General features: G+C 47.1%; 1 protein-coding gene across 1 annotated transcript in view; it reads left to right on the top strand.

Moving 5' to 3' along the window:
* Positions 1-10,325, top strand: part of LOC144128960 (BBSome complex member BBS7-like) — a 28,637-nt gene extending 18,312 nt beyond the window's left edge. Inside the window, exons 12-17 of the mRNA XM_077662796.1 lie at positions 510-674; positions 1,588-1,697; positions 2,136-2,239; positions 3,173-3,296; positions 4,428-7,231; positions 8,908-10,325. Of these exons, the coding sequence (XP_077518922.1) occupies positions 510-674; positions 1,588-1,697; positions 2,136-2,239; positions 3,173-3,296; positions 4,428-4,582 (658 nt within the window). The 3' untranslated portion in view covers positions 4,583-7,231; positions 8,908-10,325. The remainder of the gene's footprint in view (positions 1-509; positions 675-1,587; positions 1,698-2,135; positions 2,240-3,172; positions 3,297-4,427; positions 7,232-8,907) is intronic.
* The last annotated feature ends 2,691 nt before the right edge of the window (positions 10,326-13,016 follow it).

Consider the following 13,016-nt stretch of genomic DNA (forward strand, 5'->3'; position numbering starts at 1 on the left):
CACTCAGCCACCGCGGCGGCCTCGGAGCGGTGAAGTGAAGGCAGTCACATACTAAGACTTAGGTTCGGTTGGCTACTTTGCACAAACGAATGGGCAGAGTTAAAGGGACCAAACCTAAGAAAGAGTGCAAGGCGTGGATAAAAGGCGCTTACGATGCACGTAACAGTTCTTTTTTTTTTTTTGCCGCCATGGTGGCTGAGTGGTTATGGCGCTCGGCTGCTGGCCCGAAAGACGCGGGTTCGATCCCGGCCGCGGCGGTCGAATTTCGATGGAGGCGAAATTCTAGAGGCCCGTGTACTGTACGTGCGATGTCAGTGCTCGTTAAAGAACCCCAGGTGGTCGAAATTACCGGAGCCCTTCACTGCGGCGTCCCTCATAGCCTGAGTCGCTTTGGGACGTTAAACCCTCATAAACGTAACAGTTTAAGTTTACAATAGGTACTTGTGCACTACGTATGACGCGAGTGAAGAGATCCATTCAGGCCCACTGTTTAACTTCGTACCGCCCAGGCCACTGAACGAGCTGAAACTTCGCGGCTCCTTCAGCATGGCGGAGATGCACGCTTGGCTGGTGCTGACCCTTCCGGAGGTGGCCGAGAGGCCTCCGGCAACGGACTCGGCAACGCTATACTTCGTCTCCACTTTCCTGGGCACCGTGCTCAGCTGCTTCTACATGTATGCGCATGCGTCATGTGTCGGAGGCAGCAAAGCATTATCCTGGCATGAAAGCATTTGGAACGATGTAATCACCGGCACACTTTAACGAGCCACTTAGTTACGTTAGTGGATTCAAGCCAGCCATCTAGAGATTTGCTTATTACTACGCATACGCGTTGCATTTGGCGTTCGATTGCTATGACCGTCAACACTGCTGATGACCAAGAAACCTTGCGCAAGAACTCTGCATTTCGCGTTTATGGTTGGTGCAACACAGTAATGTGCACCTATAATTCCACGTGCAAGGTGTGAGGTACAGCATTACAAACGCATATTGTGCCTTAAGGTTAAGTATAACGCTTCGGTGCAGGCCCTGGTACTATAGCTTGGTATCTTGGGCCCGTTAAGACACAGTGTGTACAAGGTGAAGTGCTCTTTGCCCTGTGTTTGTGTCGCGGACAATACTTCAATGATGGCTACATACGCAAGCATGAATCAGATATGGACGTAGAAATCATGTTTATCGGAATGAGGTCAATGCTTATAGAGGCCATTTTTCTCAATATCCACGTAATTTATGTTCCCTTACATAATCCTTGCACAACTAGCCAGTGGCGTGAATGAGATAAAAAGGGCCGCTTCCCAAAAAAGTGTAGTTCGAACTGTTATTTTTTGTAAATCAACATATTTTATGCAGAATTCAATGATCAGGCTATTGAAGGAGGGTTATAGCTTCTGCAGATACGCATGCAAAGAGTAGCTTACATTTCGGACTTAATAAATGTTGATTCATTCATCATCATCTGTTTGTCATAACCTGATTAAAATTTCTTTTGTGCAAGTTGGTTCACACTTGAAACATTGGTGACCAACGCAAGTATCATTATTCGATGAGGGCTTACGAACTGTCGCGTATTTTCTTCTCTTTTAGGCGTGGTGAAGCCATTTTCAAATCGGACAATATTTCTACGATTTCGATACTAAAGGATGTCCTCGCAAAGCAGGCAACTCGAAAAAAAATCAGCTTGGACATTTCATGCGGTGAGTTTGCCAGTTGTGATATTGTTTCTTCCTATTTTGTCACAGAAAGGCAGCGCTGGTGACCAAATTTGCTTGGATAAGTCCGCCTGCGATTGCCATCGGTTTTGCAGAGTTTTTCTCTATTTGATGTCAGAGGAAGACCTTGGCAAAAGGAGCCTATTTCGAACCAGAGGTTGCGTTATATTTACGCACGCCTCTGTGCACCTTCATGTCGTTTCATTTTACACTTGATTTCATTTCTTTCATTTTATTCTTTTCTTGGTTTCGGTGATTGCTGGGCTCCCTTAAAATATATTTCATAACGAGCCCCTCATGTCCCTACCCTTCTCTGTTTCGTTTGTGTCACCTTGCGCACGCCATGCTGCCTTTTTTTTTTTCTTGGGGGGGGGGGGGGGGGCGTCAGAACATGACCGACTCGTAACAGGCGCATTTTTCCAGATATAAATGACGACAGCATAACGCACACTCTCAGAATGATTCACCCCAAGCTCGAGCACCAGCTGATACTGGCCAAAAAGGTCCAACTCGTGGAAGCGCTGAAGGTAATCAAACATGCATGATGCCTGTCGCGTGGGAAGTGGAGTCGTCTGCTAGACAAGCGGATGCCAGTTCGTTAGCAATACGGAAATACGGAGCACACCTTTGTTCGAAACTTTTAATTAGCTAAGAAGATATTGCTTAATATCTACAATAATATTAAATGGTACTGGTTGGTTTTCCTGTTTCTCCTGTACACACTCTAGCACTCGCTTTATCCGAAAATGTCATTCAGCACGTTTCCAACATTACCCGGGATTCGGGACAAGTGCTTATAGTTCTCTTGGCTGCCACCATGTAGCGCGTGTTTTTGACCTTCCAAAAATATCGTGTTGGCATCATCCGTGACGTAAGAAGGAAATAGAATGAGCGAGTGGCTGCACAACAAAAAATGATAGGCCACTAGGCTTTGCGGAACTGGCTGGGAGCTGTCCGAAATTCCTGGCAGGGAAAACAAATGAATCAATAAGTGCCATTGCCAGTTTATATATCTCTTCTGAACACCGATCCTACGCTCGGTCTAGCTCTATGGAAGCTATGACTGACGTCACCCGAACGGGGCCCGGTTTTACTGAGGTGCTCGCACGTTACAACGACTGGTGACGCGCTGGCACTCATTGGCTGGCTAATCAGGACAGCTTCCTAGCCTTAGGCTAATCAAGACACATTCTTAAGTGAAAATAGCTTTGTGAATTGCAGTTGAGTGTTTGGAGTCAGCAGATTGGTAATACTACGCTCTCACAGTTCTTGAAAAATGTTTGAGCGAGATAGAATACGTACTTCCCTGGGAACTGCATGCTGCGACTTTCCTAGAAGTGGCCATTATTGGAAGCAATGCAGGAAAACGGGTTAACAATTAATGTTCCGCTCTACCAACGGTAATTATCCATCGTTGTTCTTTCGCAAGCCGTCGTGGTTCTCACGTGTTTCCAATGCAGGATCTCAAGGTCTACGAAGGAAACGTGGACTGCCTGGCACCCGAATACCAGGACATACTAGCACGAAGCGATGAGCTGGAAGCAGAGTTCAAGAGACAACCGTGTCATCTGGAGAGGCTTTACGGTGGAGATCTACTCTGTCTTAATTTTTTTATTCATGCTCCAAGAACGAGGTGCTGCCCAAAAGTGCCGAGAATTCAGTCGTAAAAAAAAAGATTGTCTGTATACTGTTTGCTCCCAATAGTCACCTTGAGCATGTATGCACCGATCCTACCATTTCTCCCATGATACCACGCATCCGTGTCAGCCGCCAACTGCGACTGCGTTGAGGAGATCCTGCGATTCCGACTGGATCTCTTCAACTGTGTTAAACCGACGCCTCTTCAGCCTCAGTTACATTGTTAGGAACAAGTCACACGTGGCAAGCTCATGTAAACAGGGCAGGTACGGAAGTACTGTGATGTTGTTCGAAGCCAGGAAGTGTCGAACAACGAGTGATGTATGCATGGTGAAACAACTTGCACTTTCTCAATTTCCTGGGTGTTTGTACAGAAAACTGTCCCGAAACTGTTCTGTATGACTGTCCTACAATATCATAAACGTCGTGGACAGTTCGCCTGCAATCTGAAAGGATAGCCTCACGAACCTCTGTTATTGTGTTCGGTGTTTTCCTTGCTGGCGGTCGTCCGAAAGACTCATTGCTGTCGACAGACGTTAGACCATATTTGTAGTGTTTGTACAGCGAAAATGTTTGTTTTTGGATTGTTAAATTAGATCCGATAGATATCTACAGCATACAGTGAGCTTCTACGACAGTTTTGTTAAATTCGGCACATAATTTGACTCACATTCCTCGCTCCTTAAATTCCGTTGTTTCCTATGAAAAGAAACGCACCGAATCACTAAAACATTCCTTTGCAAAACCGAACAAAACGAAACTATGCGTCCTCTCAGCTGTCGGCACATTGATAAATGATTCTCGTATGCACTAGTAGAAAGGCGTAGTACACCCAGTTCACGAGCACTGTTTAAATTCCCCGAACTTTTGGGTAGCACCTCGTACATGGAATACATTCACGTAACATGCAATACTAAGTGTGGTGTATGCATTATGTAACCTCGAACACGCGTTACACTGAATTTCATCTTTTGTATTTAGTTCAAATTCGCAAATTCAGCTCAAGCTTAATGTCAGTTCAACTTCATGGGGTCAAACGCTGAACCTCTTCATATTTTTGTTTTCCTTCCCGCACAGGCATGATCACCGACCTGTACATCGACGTGTACAAATTTAAAGGAACCAATGTGAAAAGCAAGGTGCCAGCCCTGCTCCAGGTCCTCGACCACTACGAATTCAAAGCGCTGGCTGACTTTTTCCAGAACAAAACAGAGCCTTCACGTATGATATAGAAAAGGGCTGGTTTTATGAATGTGCGAGTAAGTGCCATAGTTACGGCTTGTGTATGGTGAACAGAACAGCCTCAATTTGTCAATAAATTTGTCAGCGATAGTTATCAATTTTTGTGGAAAAAAAAGATACAGTTAAGGACGAAGAAGTTGTTCGCAGATATTACGTTTGGCAGGCAAGCCACGTGAACTAGATGAGCCAAGTAGGCTTTCTGAAAATTCTGTGGACACTTTTCCGACGTTATAGTTTCATTGCATAATACACATATGCTATCTACGCTCGGCGAAAGTACTGGTTATTGCAAAACACGTATTCTATTTAAACCATGCGAATGTCACAGGCTTTATGACGACGTGAAGCTACCCTTATAAGAGTGGTCTGCTGACTTTCTATGGACTTTTTTATAGACTATAGCCATCATTTAGACTTTTCTTTATGTCTATAGACAGTCTATAGGCCATCTATAGACTAAAGTCTATAACTTCTTTAACTTCATTTTGTCTATGGACAGTCTATAGACTGTATGAATTAAAGTTTATAACCACCTTAATTATCTTTCGTCTATAGACTACTTATAAACTAAAGTCTATAACCCCATTAATTTCCTTTTGTCTATAGACGCTCTATAGACCGTTATAGACTAAAGTCTATAACCGCCTTAATTTCATTCTGTCTGCAGACAGTCTATAGACCATCTATAGCGTAAGTTTATAACAGTCTTAATTTCCTTTGGGCTATAGACAGTCTATAGACTATAACCTAAATCTATAACGGCTGTGTGCCCTGTGTACCCAGCCAGTAATGGCCAACGGACATGTGGAAAAGTGATCTCCCTTTGCTCTCTCCCCTTTCTATCTCTCCCTCCGTTCCCCTTCCCACGTGTAGGGTAGCATACTGGGCGTCGCCTATAGTTAACCTCCCTGCCTTTGCGTTCGTCTTTCTCTCTCTCTGTCTATAACGGCCTTCATTTCTTTGTCTATAGATGGTCTATAGAATAATGCCTACTACAGCCTTATAAGTCTAGAGATAGTCTGTAGTCTATAGACCAGTCTATAAAAATCCCAATATCTTTTTGCACTGCATGATGAGGGAAACTGCATCGGGCGACCGCAAGTATGGCTAGAGTCCTCCACCTCTTTCGTTATTTCGGGGATTAAAAACATATTATTGTGTAAGGACAATGCAACGCCTTCCTGTATATTGTTTTAGAAGCCTTGAAAAGCTCATGTGACGTATATTGTAAATATATTTCAATAATATTTCATGCTAACAGGTAAACCGAGAAAGGGCAGCCATTCCTGAAGTAAGGATACCCGCAAACTGTACTACATCAAACGAACACGTTCTCCCTTAAAGGGGCTCTGAAACACCTTCCGAGGAGAGGACATCAACTTGCTCAATCAGTGCATTGTGTTGTCATGAACACCTGAGGCAAATAATACACTTCTGCAAGCAGCAGAGGACCCACAATCACGCGCGAAAGTTGGCGATCCCTTCCCGGCGGCTTTTTCATGCCCGCACCCTCCTCCGTCGCTCGCATCTACGTATACATGTTGAGCGATGACTATTGGTTGGATTCTTTCAGACGTCACGCAGCTACCACGGCTGCGGCCAATAAGCCGCGTAGCTCCGGCGGGTCAGGAAGCTCTCCCCCGGAGGCGGGGCCGGCGGAGGAGCGCCGACCTTCCAGCCTGCAAAATGTGACGAGAGGAGAGGGAAAGGCGCGAAGACGCTGAAATTCAAATTTTGACTACATATAACTGTTTCTACAAAGCGCAATAAAGCATCTTTTCTGGACAATATTCGTGAAGCGGCGTGCTTTAACATTCCAAGCATACAGCAACTTTGTTAGAGCCCCTTTCAGAGCCCCTTTAAGTAATTGCTCGAGACAATTCCATTCCATCCTTCGATCGTTACATTCCAACGCGCTTAATTCAGAAACATTTCATCAGCGATTCTACATTTCTCATTTGAAAAGTCCTGAAAATAAAGGCGGAAAGACGGGTGCGAGAATTCAAGTATGTGCCCATGTCTTAGAAACAGAAGAGTCCAAAATGTCGTGGTCCTCTGCGCGATTAATATCTGCAATTGACGCCTGTGCAGTTTGCATTCACGTGCAAATGTGCTGCGAGGCAACAATCACAAAGCCAGTATATCTTCGTTCCTCCCCATACACCTGCTGCTTCGGAGCCGATGACACGATGTTGTCGCCTATACCAGTTTTCTAAACATGAACACACGTAATAAAGACGCTATGCTATGCAACTTTCTAATTATTATTCGGGAAGTGTGCCAAATACTATTCGATGGGAGATGCGACACCTGTAGACAAAGCAGTAAGGCTTCGCTTTTGTTTTCACGAAAACAGTAAGGTTTTTAAAGCGCGAGTGGGGAATTCAAGCTTACAAACCAATTGCTCTGTGTGGTCTTAGATACCAGATCAAGCTACACACAGCAAGAGTGCGAGCGGTGAAGATACGACCGTGAAATCGGCTTCTGTTTCTCGTTTCACCCATTTTACCGCGAGACGGCGGAAAATCATTCGGGCTGCAAACAACCGTGTGCGCGGATGTGTCGGTGTCGTCGGCGTGTTTTCTCGCGGACTCGTGGATTACGTTTGCATCGAAATCCAACTTAATCGCCCACTTAGGGTAAGTCTACACGATTATTTTTTATTCATGTGGTTTCCTAAACCACTCTAAGCAGAACTGTGTGTGCAAAACAGGTTGTGTGCGCAGCGACAAACTTCCTATCCTCGTTTGTGAGCGGCGTTATAAGCAGCCGAAGACATCGGGCTCTCGACCTATGCCGCTTATGTCTTTGCCGCTATGGTGAACTTGCGCTGAAGTTTGCGGTGCCGATTGCGGGGCCATGACACACTGCCTAGCGAGAAGAGCAAGCAGTTTTGGGTAGTACTATCAGTACTTTTCCGCGCCACCTTCAGGCGCTTATTGGCGTGAGCCTCCGCGCTCTGTCGAAGGCGCACGTGCCGTGCGTCAGCTATCTGGGCTACGCCGAGAGAAGCTAGGCAATGAATGCTGTCAGCCAAACGCGGGTATCTAATCGCGCAGAATGTGTTCTCGCGTTTGCAGCGGCCCAAGCGGCTGACAAAGGCAGTTTTGAGTCACCGAATGGAACAGTTGCAGTGCCACCTTGGCAGCGCAGGTTCCCTATGTCTTTCCTAACGCGCGGAAAGGCAGTCGGTGCGAAACCCGTGATGGTAAGCCGCTCCTGGCGAGCTGTCTACTGGCGTTTTCATTTTGCAAGGTAGATGGACGGCCGGAGATATCGCTTAGCCGGTGAATGACGGCCGAAATGGAACTATGGGTTAACGCGACTTGAGCTCGATTTACTTGGCACCTCCGGAAACGCACACTCACGTTCTGAGGTTCTTAATCTTTGTGTGGTCGCCTGTCTGGACCATGGAATGCTGTTCATTCAGCGGTTGCTTTGCTTGTTACGTGTAGACTCTCGCCCGGTGCGCGTCGTAGACAGCGACGTTTCACCAAATATGCTTTGTAACGCTATAGACTGGAGCACGGGACGTTTGTCAAAGTTGAGGTCAAGTGGCGCTGGAGGAATGCTTAAATTGTGGTGGCCGAATAAAAGTGGTTGCCTGCGCAAATGGCCAGCGTGTGCAAATACCACGAAGAACCTACGAGCTGCATCCTGTCTCCCATTTCGTTGAACACGTATGGATTCGTCCATCCCTGTTATTCGAGCCGTTGGCAGCCACCGCTGGCCTGCGGGCACTTCATTTTGAAAGCTGAGTAAAGGTCGCCTCGACAAGAGATGGCTTACATTCCGTTCCGGGTGGCTCGTTCATGAACCCCGCTCACGAGTGCAAAAAATTTCTCCAATAGCATTTGTGCGAGAGGCAGAGTATGCGTTTATCTCAGACTGCTACATTACGAAAACGCCAATGTAACTCGGCGCTTATTTGCGCCACGAATGCAATTCGGCTCGCGTTATGTTTTAATAGCTGTGCCTGTTGATGAAGACATTGTTTCATTGAAATAGTCCCCACTTTAAGCGTGTTCGTTGCTTTCGTTGATTTTTCTAGCAGCGTAAGGTTAGGGTGCCTGCATGCAAGAACCAAAACGATGATAAGGCGAGCATCAGATCGAGATGGGTCAGCCCGATGTGCCGACGCCTCTTCGCGCTCTGCTGCACATCTGCTGGTAGAGCGCGCTGGCGTGCAGTTTTTCGTCATAAAGACAACGCAGCCAATACATGCGTGCTAATCTTTTTTCATGCGTTTCATTGAGCCAAGCAAAAATGTTTACCACGCTTGCCAAACTTATGCTCGATCATTTTTACTCCACAGCGCAACAAACTCGTCCCCGAGTGAAGCGCGAACCCCGGCGGTCACGCGGACTGAAAATGGCGCCATTCCTGACGAAGCAGAAAGCGCACTCCGCCGAAGGGCTACATTTCTGCATGATGCGGACAAACAATAAACGCTTGCATGAAGCATTGAAAGCGCCCCTGGCGAGCAGTGATGGTAGCTGCGCGCCTTCGCTGGTGCAGGCGATAAGGCGAGCATCAGGTCATTGAGATGGGTCATCCGGATCTGCCGACGCACCCTCACTCTTTGCAGCACATCCCCTGATAGAGCGCGCTGACGTGCAGTTTTGACCAGTTTGGCACCGCTCGCGTCAACCGTTTTAATTTTGGTGCACCTGTACGTACCAGGCTTCACAAGGGAATATTGAAGCGCTTGTTCAGTAGCGGGCATAAGAATAAATGCTGCAATATTCCCCTGTTGGGATCCCTGTGCAAGAAGCATTAAATGTGCATTTTATGGGCGTGGCATTATCAACTGATCGTAGCGAGTCAATGCTGATATGTGGAACAATTCTTCGAAGTCTTCTGGTCCAATTAATCTCTAAGGAATATCATGCAGAGCATTAGATATATGGCTAGCTTGCAGTTCCAACTCCAATGGGCTCTTAATCCTTTCTGCCGGCCATAAAGCACCCCCACAAATAGGGCTTTCTTGCGACCTGCATGGTGATTCAGTTATATCAACAGATGATCGTTTTGAGCTCAGCTGCATAGGTGGCAGTAGGTATTCAGTGGAGAAGTAGAGTGCTCCAGGGATTATGGGTCTTAGTTACAATGTTTTATCAAGAGTCAAGACCGCTTAGAATTTGTCATAATTATTTACTGAAATCATGAAGCCAGCACAGTGGCTCAGTTGTTATGTGTTCGTCTCGTGACCAGAAAGATGCAGGTTCAATCCCGGCCTCGGCGGTCGCATTTTGATAGAGGCGAAATGCTAGAGGCCTGTGTACGATGCAATGTCAGTGCACGGTAAAAATTCGCAGGTGGTCGAAATCATCCGCAGCCTTTCACTACAGCGTCTCTCATAGCCTGAGTCACCCTGGGGTCTTTGAACCCCATAAAACTATACCGAAAGATCAAGATTACCTTTCTAGAATGGGATAGCCAGGATATGCCTTGCGCTGTAAATGACGTGTGTAGAGATGAAATGAGTGGGATTTTTTTTCAGGTCCTCCTTTTTTCTTTTTTTTCAGTTATATTATTTTTTTTCCTTTGTGCTGTACAGGCTGACATGTTCGGATGACTGACTGCAGACAACAGGCCGCATGAATGCCTCCGAGGAAACTAGTCGGACCGTTACTTTCAACATTTATTTGTGTAATGTGGTGCATTCTTATGGTGCATGTATTGCATATATTCCCTGCCTGGATATCTTGGAAATAAACTAAATGTGTAAGTATATTGATCGTCATGTCATTTGTGAAGACCGTGTGGTGACCTTTTTCAACGGTTGTAAACTGTATCTATAAAGAGACTATAGACCGGAACCCAGAGCCGTTCTCTGGCGCTGCCATTTTCCGCCGACTGGCGCGCCGCGGAGCGGGCGTTTCTTTGGGGACTGCGGGGTTAAGGCGCGCTCACACTAGCGGGAAGCTTCCCGCGCCGGCACAGCGTCAACGTCGACGCTGCCTCGCAGCTCCTCGGAATGACGCTCACACTACGCGCGTTTTCTCGCTGCGGTTGTCTTGGAATGTGGAGAGAGGAGGAGCTGAGGGAGGACCCGAACGAGCAGAAAGAGAAGGGGATAGTCACGTGACACTAGAGAAGACTGGAAAGCGCACCCTGCTAGCTCCCCTCCCGTCGCCCTGGCAAAGCAGCCGCCGAGTGCCCGGCCGGCCGGACGCGCGCAGCCTCCGCCTCCGCCGACGGGGTCACTGAACTGGGACCGACGTCACGGTTCACGGTCGGCGCCCATTGGCTGTTCTGTACCGGCACGGGAAAAATAGGTACCGAACCCATCGCTCCGCGGGACGGCAGAGCAGGCTGTCCGCGGGAGAAAAACCGGCTTGGGCGGGAAGCGGCACGCGGGAAACGCCCGGCGTTGCGCGTTTTCCCGCTAATGTGAGCGCCCCTTTACGGCAGCTCTGCTGCCGCGCCTGCATCTATAGCCGCTATTTTCACCCCTTCGGTCACTAAAAAAAAGTTACCGATCGTACTGCCACAGCGTGGTTGTTGTATTGCAGGAAGTCTTTGCGTTATCAAATGGATAAAATTTATGCGTTAATCATGACATTTATTTTGACATTCACGTTAATTATGCTGGCGCTTACCACGCGCTTGTGCTTATATCGATACCGTCTTGGTGCTCCATAGCAGAGTAAACTTTTTATTGGTTAATATCAAGCATTAGATATATGGCTGGCTAGCAGTTCCAGTTCCAATGCGCTCTTAATCTTTCCTGTCGGCCATAAAGCACCCCCACAAATAGGGCTTTCTTGTGGCCTGCGTGGTGATCCAGTTATATCAACAGATGATCGCTGTGAGCTCAACTGAGTCGCAGGGCTAACAGGAAACACATTTTGGCTTGGCTTATGCTATCTGGCGCATAAAAACGTATTGTCGCTTAATATATCAAAGCTTGAATAAATATTATCAAGGAAGCCAGCCTTCACGAATTCCGAGGCCCGAAGTCACGTTTATTTTATTCGGAAGCTCTCCGCTTGTGGCAGCGTTGCGTAGCCGTTTGGCCAAGTGTCATAGGATGTAATAAAATCGTGTATATTTTGCTATGATTAAGTCAGATAGAAAGATACTACGGTAAGCTCTTTACTCCGCTGATCCCTCTGACATGCGTGCGGAAATAGCAACTGAAATTGGTAGTGGTCGTGCTTGCATTCCCGTGCACGAACTGTGTTAAGTGGGAACAATAGCAAGCTCTGGGCAAGGATGCCGAAGACGTGCTGGTGATCGAAAACGCGCTTCGCCAAGACACCCTTCAGTCTGCAGCTGGCCTATCCGGTTACCGCACCACCGAGTCAAATCAATAGATTATTCTAATGCATAAAATTATGATACATGGTAGGGCACGTAAAAGAAATTCGGGGGAGCACTTAAGTCATCATACGTGCATTAAGGCGAAAGCCTTTGTGTCGTCCTATTGAGCTCTGTAGCTCAACACAGTCACCTCACGCTTCTCGAATTAGTTTCAGTTTCATGTTACGACATGCTATACCTTCGTTATATCCGTTTTCAAGCTACGACATACTGCACCTTCGTTATATCCGATGTGTTAGGTGCGATGCCAGTGCACGTTAAAGAAACCCAGGTGGTCGAAATTTCCGGAGCCCTTCACTACGGCGTCCCTCATAGCCTGAGTCGCTTTGGGACGTTAAACCCCTAAATCAAATCAAACCGATGTGTTCGCTTTATCTGGTTTCAAGTTACGTCATATGCGTCGCTGCCTGGGTGCAGTGTATGATGATGGTTGCTTTTTGGGGGAAAGGAAATGGCGCAAAAAACCAATCATCATCATACACTTCTCCCAGGAAGCGACGCATATGTCGTAACTTGAAACCGGATACAGCGAACACATCGGTTTGATTTAGGTTTGATATGATTTAGGGGTTTAACGTCCCAAAGCGACTCAGGCTATGAGGGACGCCGTAGTGAAGGGCTCCGGAAATTTCGACCACCTGGGGTTCTTTAACGTGCACTGACATCGCACACAACACATCGGATATAATGAAGGCGCAGTATGTCGTAACTTGAAACCGGATATAACGCATGCTGCGTTTTCGCCTGCGCCCCGCGTCGCTGCCGACCGAAGCGCCGTCTTTACTTACTGCTATGACGCTTGTCCATAGGCGAATTCAGCGATATTTCTGTCACCCGCTAACGCACTCGGTTTATTGAGCAGTGAGCAATGATGCACGCTGGAGTAATCCGCGTTAATATGCATTAGACAACGACAACGGCAACCGTGCTCATCAATGAAAATTTTAGCCAGCCTATGAGCCTGGGATCGTGGGTGTCCGTGCCTGAAATGACATAGTTGACTATTTCGACTGTGCAAAAGCCACGGCAGTGAACGCGCCGGAGTTATATGCCAAGGCTGTTAAGCATGTGAAGCAAAACCCAATCAACGGAACC

The sequence above is a fragment of the Amblyomma americanum genome, chromosome 4 (assembly GCF_052857255.1).
Source record: "Amblyomma americanum isolate KBUSLIRL-KWMA chromosome 4, ASM5285725v1, whole genome shotgun sequence".
Lineage (NCBI taxonomy): Eukaryota > Metazoa > Arthropoda > Arachnida > Ixodida > Ixodidae > Amblyomma > Amblyomma americanum.